The sequence below is a fragment of the Serinus canaria genome, chromosome 23 (genome assembly GCF_022539315.1).
Source record: "Serinus canaria isolate serCan28SL12 chromosome 23, serCan2020, whole genome shotgun sequence".
Taxonomy (NCBI): Eukaryota; Metazoa; Chordata; class Aves; order Passeriformes; family Fringillidae; genus Serinus; species Serinus canaria.
The window spans coordinates 1,689,851-1,697,471 of NC_066336.1; the positions used below are offsets into that span (position 1 = coordinate 1,689,851).

Genomic DNA, 7,621 nt, shown 5'->3' on the forward strand with positions numbered 1-7,621 from the left:
TGAGGGCATCCAGAGGGGGCAATGAGGCTGGAGAGGGGCTGGGAACACAAACCCTGAGAGGAACCCCTGAGAGAGCTGGGGGTGCTCAGCCTGGAGAAAAGGAGACTCAGGGCTGCCCTCATCCCTCTGCCACACCTGAAAGGTGCCTGTGCTCAGCTGGGGCTGGGCTCTGTCTGCAGGCGCTGACACAACCAGAGCTCACAGCCTCCAGCTGCCCCAAGGGAAATACAGGCTGGAGAGCAGGGAAAAGTTTTTTACAGAAAGAGTGGTAAAGTTCTGGAACGTTCTGCCCAGCATTCCCAGAATTCCCAGAACCCCTGCATTGGAAGAGACCTTCAAGCTCATCCAGTCCAACCCAGCCCCAACACCTCAACTCACCCAGTGCCACATCCAGGCTTTGTTAAACACCCCCAGGGATGGGGACTCCACCACCTCCCTGGGCAGAACATTCCAGAACTTTCTCACCTTTCTGTAAAACCTTTTCCCTGCTCTCCAGCCTGTATTTCCCTTGGGGCAGCTCGAGGCTGTGAGCTCTGCGTCTGTCAGTGCCTGCAGACAGAGCCCAGCCCCAGCTGAGCACAGGCACCTTTCAGGAGCTGTGAGAGGGATGGGGGCACCCCTGAGTCTCCTTTTCTCTGATGATTCTATGGTTCTCTGACCTCCACAGCCCAACCACCCCCATGCTCCGGGTACAAGCTCAGTTTCACCAAAATCCCATCTCCCCCTTGGTCACTCCCCCATGTTCCCCAGCAAACCTGGGGGCACCATCCCCCCTCTCAGCCAGACACACAAGCACTGAGAGCAGCAGCAGCCCCACCTTGTAATATTTAAAACAATTTTATTCATGAAAATATGCTGTACAATGCACTATACACAGTTCTTTACATTGCCACATACACAAACTCTAATAGCACAACCAAGAAAGTTACCATTGCCTACAATAAATGTGTGTGAGAGATGAGACCCTCCCCCCCAGTCTGTACAGTTATAAATATGAGGGAAACGGACCCAAAACCGCCAGGGGAAGCAAACTGGGGGGTCCTGGGTGTCCCCCCAGAGCGGCTCCAGGCAGGGCAGGAGCAGGGAGGGAGCTCCTGGTCCCAGAGGAGTGAGGTGGGACCTGAGGTGGCCTCGCAGGTTCCAGAGAGGGAACCCGGAGCCTCAGGCAGTGACACAAAGCCCTGGTGTCCCCTTCCCCACACTGACAGTCACAGGGGGGCACAGCCACGCCAGCCACCCCCAGGACATGCCAGCCCCAACACCCCCAGTCCCTCACCACCCCCCACCTGGACACCACGGCCTCACCTGCCCTGGCCCTTTGGTCCCCTGGCAGGGCCAGCTGTGCCACCCAGCCCTGCAGCCACCCTGTCCCCGGGCTCCCAGCCGCCCTGGGGGTGCCCGTGCCCGCCCCCGCCGCCCCCTGCCCCGCAGGACGACTGAACACACGACGTTACCAACACGACTGCACCGCACACACGACAACCCCACGGTCACGAACCACGACACAGCTTGGCCAGGGGCCGTGCCCACGCAGCGGGGCAGGGGCACGGGGCGGCACGGCGGGCACGGGGACACTTCCCTCCTGTGCTGGGGACACAGGGACACTTCCCTCCTGTGCTGGGGACACTTCCCTCCTGCTCCTGGGCAGCTCCCCCATCACATTGATGGCCAGCCAGTGTCTGTAACACCAGAGGGGGCTCGGGGACCCCAGCGTGGGAGAATCCCCTCTCACATTGCCCGAGTGCTGCCCGGCATGCTGGTGTGCTGCTGGATCTGTGCCTGGAGGTCAGACGCCTGGAGGAGCCAGGGCTCCTTCCCTTTCTCCCTTTCCTGGGGGGCAGAGGCCCCTGTTGGCTCCAGGGCAGCCAGAGCTGCCCTCTCTCCTGCCTCTGGGTCCCTCACACCACGCGCTGGACTGGGGGGTTGGGGGTTAAAGAGCCATTCGCAATCGGTTTCCAAGGATTTGAAAGATGCCTGCAAGGAGAGGTGGTGTACAAAAGGAATGCAGTAATGATCCTGACCAAAGAATAATCCTTTTTAAAAAAGCATTCAAGAAAGATTATATATAATAGAATATATTAAATTCTGTACATGATCAAATAATGTAAACATAATTAATTAACTTGTAAGGATGTCTTTAGAGACTGTGCCTGCCTTGTGCCCCGGGTGAAGGTGGGCAGTGGCACACAGCGCTCCTCTGTCACAGCCATGTGGGTCAGGAGAGGAGCAGGAGGTGCCACCCATGGGTCCCCCTGCCCTGACTCGGGGCAGCCACGCTGTCCCTGTGGCTGGCTGGGACCCAGCTCTGGGGCAGGAAGGGAAGAGCTGGGCTGGGAAAATGTGCTGGTTCTGTGCACTGACCCCTCTGCAAGCCAGGGGCTGGGGGTCACAGAGCCTGTGGTGCCCAGGAGGAAGAATGGCTGAGCAGAGACCCCACGGGACTCAGCAGCAGCTCCCAGCACCTTCTCCCAGCCCCTGCCTCATCTCCAGACCAGTTTCTCCTGCTGGCCACCAGCCTGAACCCCTCCAAACCCTGCTGCTCCTGGCAGCTGTGTGGAATGGCTGGGACATCCCTGGCCCTCTCCTGCCCCATGGAGTGGGGTCAGTCTGGGGTCCTGACACACAGCAGGACCATGTGTGTGAATCATGGTCCCCACCCCCATGGAGCCCCAGCCCCTGGCAGGTGGGTGCACCCCTCTTGCTGACAGCTCCTGGATCATCTCTCCTGGCACCCCAGGGGTGGGCAGTGAGACACTGGGACAGGCATGGTGGAACTGACCCCCCAGGAGCCCCACAGCCCTGGCTGGGGCCCCTGTGGCACCTCCCTGAGCAATGTGGGTCACCCAAGCTTGGAGCAGGATGGACCCCACTGCATCCAGAGGCTGGCCACCAGATCCCTCCCTTGTCACACACACAGCCCCTCCTGGAGGATGGCCCACATCACAGCCCCCAGACTTTCACCTCAACATCCAACACTCCCCATGGCCAAGCCAAGATGAGCCATGTGATGGGACACATTGCCCATGGCCTCTCTCTCCTCTCCCTAAGCTCGACCCTTTCTTCCTTCCAATGCAAAAACTCAATGGCAAAAGAGTGCATGAAATCAAATAAATACGCCCCCCTCCCCTCCCCTGCGAGCTGCCCCCGAGCCTCCAGCCCAGGGGTCCCTCACTGCCAGCAGGACCCCCCTGGAGCGTGCCCAGCCTGCTCCGGGCAGGGACTGCAGCTTCCCCTGCACCCTCAGGCCCAGGGGCTGCTGAGATGCTGCTCCCAGGGCTGCTGGCTGCAGACCATCACCACCCCCTGCTCACTGCTCAGTAAGGAAACCTGCCTGGATCCACCAGGAGACACCCAGCAGAGCTGGCCTGGGGGTGTGGGCTCAGCAGAGCTCCCATCTCCTCCAGGACTGAGGGGCCATGAGCCCCCCCTTGCCCTGGGGCAGCGTCCCCACTCCTGACACTTCTGCCCAGAGGACTCACTTCCCAAGGTGGCTCAGAGAAGAGTTCTTCCCCAGGGGGGATGCCCGTGCTGGGGGTGTCCCACACCACCAGCTGTCACCACTCCGTCCTCCAGCCCAAGGGCAAATCAAACTGGCACCATTACCACGGGGCACTGGGATGTCTGGAAAGGCTTTCCCTTCCTGCTACCCCCCTGGATCTGCCTGGCTCTGGCTGCCTCTCCCACCCACCTGCCCTGCGTCCTCCAGAGGATGCTGGCAGGACCTGCAGACCGGGCACACCTGGGGCTGGGCGTCCTCCCCCATCTCAACATTTGACTCTCCGGATTGTGTTTCGTGTTCGACCTTAAGCTCAGACTGATGGCTCTCCCCTATCTTAACAAACAAAGGCAGAAGAGAAAGGAAAAAAAAAAAGTTAGTCTCAATGTTCCCCTCGTGGCTTCCCAGTGGTGAGCCCGTGCCGGGGCAGGGCTCACCCGGGCACCCAGCTCTGGTTCGTGGGCTGTGGCCCCCCGGGCAGCGCGGGCACGTTGAGCCCGTTCTGCGGCGGGAGCGCCGAGTCGAAGTTGAAGTCCATCTCATCACTGTCCATAAAGTCATTGAGGATGATCGACTCCACGTCGCACTCCAGGCTCCCGTTGAACATGTCCAGGTCCAGGTCTGCTGGGAACCTGTCTTGGCCCAACACGGGGGGGTGGACGGCCCCCGGGTAGGGGCCCTGCAGCGAATCCAGCAAGCTCATGTGTGCCCCTTGGTTATTAGCGTAGGGATGCAGGTGCCCGTGGTGCGGCACGGCCGTCATGCTGCACGAGTCACTGGGCAGGCTCATAAGGCTGACAGGATTGGCTAAGGCACTGGTGTTGACCGCAGGGTGGTGGCCGGCTGGTGACGGGTGGTACAACGCGTTGCTCTTCATGAGAGAGCCCGGGTGGGGCGGGTAGGAGGACAAGGCCTGCTCCCCGCCCCCGCACAGCAGCGGGTTGTGTCTGTGGCCACGGGCCGGCACCATGGGGCTGGCCTGCGGCAGGGGCAGCTCCCCCGGGACCATGCTCTCCTTGTGCGCGTAGGAGATGGAGGAGAGCAGGTCCTGCAGCGAGGCGTTCCTGTAGGAGCTGACGGGCGAGAAGGTGGCCTGCTTGTTCTCCTGGATGGTCTGCATGGGCAGGCGGCGCATGAGGCTCATGGCCGGCTGGCTGTAGATGGTCCCACAGTAGGTGTTGGAGGCGGCCCCCATGCTGGAGCACTTGGAGTTGAAGGTGAAACTGGAGCTCCGCTGGCGCAGGGCGGCCGGGGGGAGCTGCTGGGAGGGGCTCATGCTGTAGCCATCCTGCAGGTCCTCCAGCATGCTCTCCCCTAAGCTCTCGTTCAGGCTGATGGTGCCGGTCAGGTCGGTCAGCCGGGGCAGCTCCACAGAGCAGCGGGCGCTGAGGGAAGGAGACATGGTGCTGGAAGGGCTGGGATACATCAGCGGGGACGAGGGGGTTCCATCGTCCTCCTCCAGCTCGTCCGGCTCGTGGTTGGCCATGATGGGCGAGAGGCGCCCGCTCAGCGTGCTGGCCGTGGAGCTGGCCCGCGTCCGGAAGTCCGCCCAGGCGTCGTACTCGTCGCTGGCGTGGGACGCGGGGCTCTCCGACCACTTGGCTTGCTGGGAGGACGGGCTGTCCTCGCCGCGCTCCTGCGTCACCTGCAGCTGCTTCTTCTTGCTGGCCTTGCCCTTGATGCGCAGGAACTTGCTGTTGTTGTCCATGGACACGGCGCGCCGCCGCGGCGTCTTGCCCGTCTTGCCGCCCTCGGGGTTCAGCATCCACCAGGAGCTCTTGCCGGTGCCCTCGTTCTGCACGCGGATGAAGCGCGTGTGCAGGGACAGGTTGTGCCGGATGGAGTTCTGCGGGGACAGCAAGGACAGGGGCAGGGTCAGCAGCAGGGATGGCACCCCCGAAGGAAAGGAAGGCCCACGGGGCTGGGGGGTACGTGGGGCACTGTGGGACACCAGGGCTCCATCCCCCAGAGCCGAGGGTTTGGGGCTGGGAGAGCTTGGCTGGCGGGTCCCTCCCACATCCTGGGGGTCACAGCCCCTTGCTGCACCTCCCAGCTCTGTCTGGGGCACGATTCCTGTCATGGCAGGTCCCAGGGACCCACAGCAGCCAGGGCAGCTCCCAGGGGACCTCCTTCCCTGGCAGGAACCTGCAGAGGAACAAGGTGAAGAGGGAACAAATGCAGTGACGGGGTCAGGACCATTCACAGGCCCAGAGCTTCTCCGTTCATCCCTCCCAGCCCAAGGCCACCACATAGCCAGCACAGGATGCTCCCAGCACAACCAGCACCTCTGTGGAGATCCCAGCCTGCACCCCACCAGCTCCACAGGCAGAGGGGAGCCCTTTGGAGGGGACTCCAAGCCCCTTCCCCCACCTGGCACCACTCAGGATGTGCTCCCCTCCACATGTGCCCTATGCAGGGAACATCAGCACCACCACAGCCCTAAACAACCTGTTGGCACCATGTAGACCTTGTCCCCAAATGCCTGTCAGGCCAGCAGGGCCAGGGGATTCCTCCCTGCCTCCAGCCCTGCAATCCCCAGCACAGCAAGGACATGGACCTGTTAAAGCTGGTCCAGAGGAGCCCCCGGAGCTGCTGCAGGGCTGGAGCCCCTCTGGAGCCAGGCTGGGAGAGCTGGGGGTGCTGCCCTGGAGAGGAGAAGGCTCCAGGGAGAGCTGAGAGCCCCTGCAGGGCCTGAAGGGGCTCCAGGAGAGCTGCAGAGGGACTGGGGACAAGGATGGAGGGACAGGAGCCAGGGAATGGCTGCCAGTGCCAGAGGGCAGGGCTGGATGGGATCTTGGGAATTGGGAATTGTTCCCTGGCAGGGTGGGGAGGGGCTGGGCTGGAATTGCCAGAGCAGCTGGGGCTGCCCCTGGATCCCTGGCAGTGCCCAAGGCCAGGCTGGACATTGGGGCTGGGAGCCCCTGGCACAGTGGGAGGGGTCCCTGGCACAGTGGGAGGTGTCCCTGCCATGGCAGGGGTGGGATGGGATGAACTTTGAGGTCCCTCCCAACCCAAACCATCCTGGGATTCTCTGACACCTGCCTCTCCCTACTGACATGCAGCTCAAGGGATGCCACCCCAGCTCCCCATGCCTCAGTTTCCCCAGAGGACAAAGGCAAGATGCAGAGCCCAGGGAAGAGTGTGCAGCACAGAGACCCTTCCCCAGCTCTGCTCTCGGGGCTGGCCAGGGGCTGCTGGAGAGGGGAGGCACCTCCCCAGCCCCTTCCCAGCTGCAGGAGGGGCAGAAGGACGAGGAGGGGGAGGAACCCACGGCAGAGGGGAGAAAGTTTGGTGCTGTTGTGGTGAACAGTGGAATACTAATGAAGAGGCAAGTGAGCTCCAGCCTCATCTATCATATTATGTAATGGCTTACTTCTCTGCACTTCATTTATTTGGAGATTGCTCCCAGGCTGGCTCCTCGCCAGCAGCCACCAAATCCAAGTCTACAGAAATCAATCTCGCACTGACTGATTAAGCCGTGTTTAGAACTAATTGCTCCTTCGTGTGTGGGGAGAATAAATTACGGGCTTTAATTTCACATCTTTAAAATGCAACTGCAGGTATGGGCCAGCCATTAACCCCTTCCTGCACGGCTGGGGAGGGGGCCCAGGGGGTGGTTGGGACACAGCTGCCCAACCAATGCTCACCACCTTCAAGCACAGCAAGTCGAGCCCTGGCCAGCCTTCCTAGCAAGGAGAGTCCCCCTGACCCTTCCAGCACCTCTCCTTAAGCCACAGGATGATCCAAACTCCCATCCAGGACCCAGCCACCATTCAGCACGTGGTTGTCACTGCCTGGCAGGGCCAGGGCCACCAGCCAGCTCAGCCCCACGGCACTGCCCTGCACCCACACACAGTGGGGAGCTGGGGATGCCAAGGCTGGGCTTGCAGGAGTGATGCCCAGTCACTGCTGGGCCCCTGGCTGGAGTGGGGACCCTGCCACGACCACGGTCCCTCCCTGCCAGCACTGCCAGGCCTGCCCAGCACAGGAGATGCTGCAGCCTGTGCAGCAGGGCTGGAGCTGCCATGCAGAGCACGGGGACAGGGGATGGGCTTTGGGCATGTCACAGCTGCATGGGGGTGACATTCAGCATCCTCTGCTACGGCCCCCTCCCATCCCAGAGGG

The 7,621-nt window shown here is 61.9% G+C and overlaps 1 protein-coding gene across 1 annotated transcript; it reads right to left on the reverse strand.

The window, feature by feature from the left end:
• Positions 1-821: 821 nt before the first annotated feature.
• LOC103822621 (forkhead box protein O3) lies at positions 822-5,576 on the reverse strand. Its single transcript, XM_050983149.1, has one exon. It carries the CDS (start codon positions 5,574-5,576, stop codon positions 3,930-3,932), a length of 1,647 nt encoding a protein of 548 aa, XP_050839106.1. The 3' UTR covers positions 822-3,929.
• Positions 5,577-7,621: the final 2,045 nt, after the last annotated feature.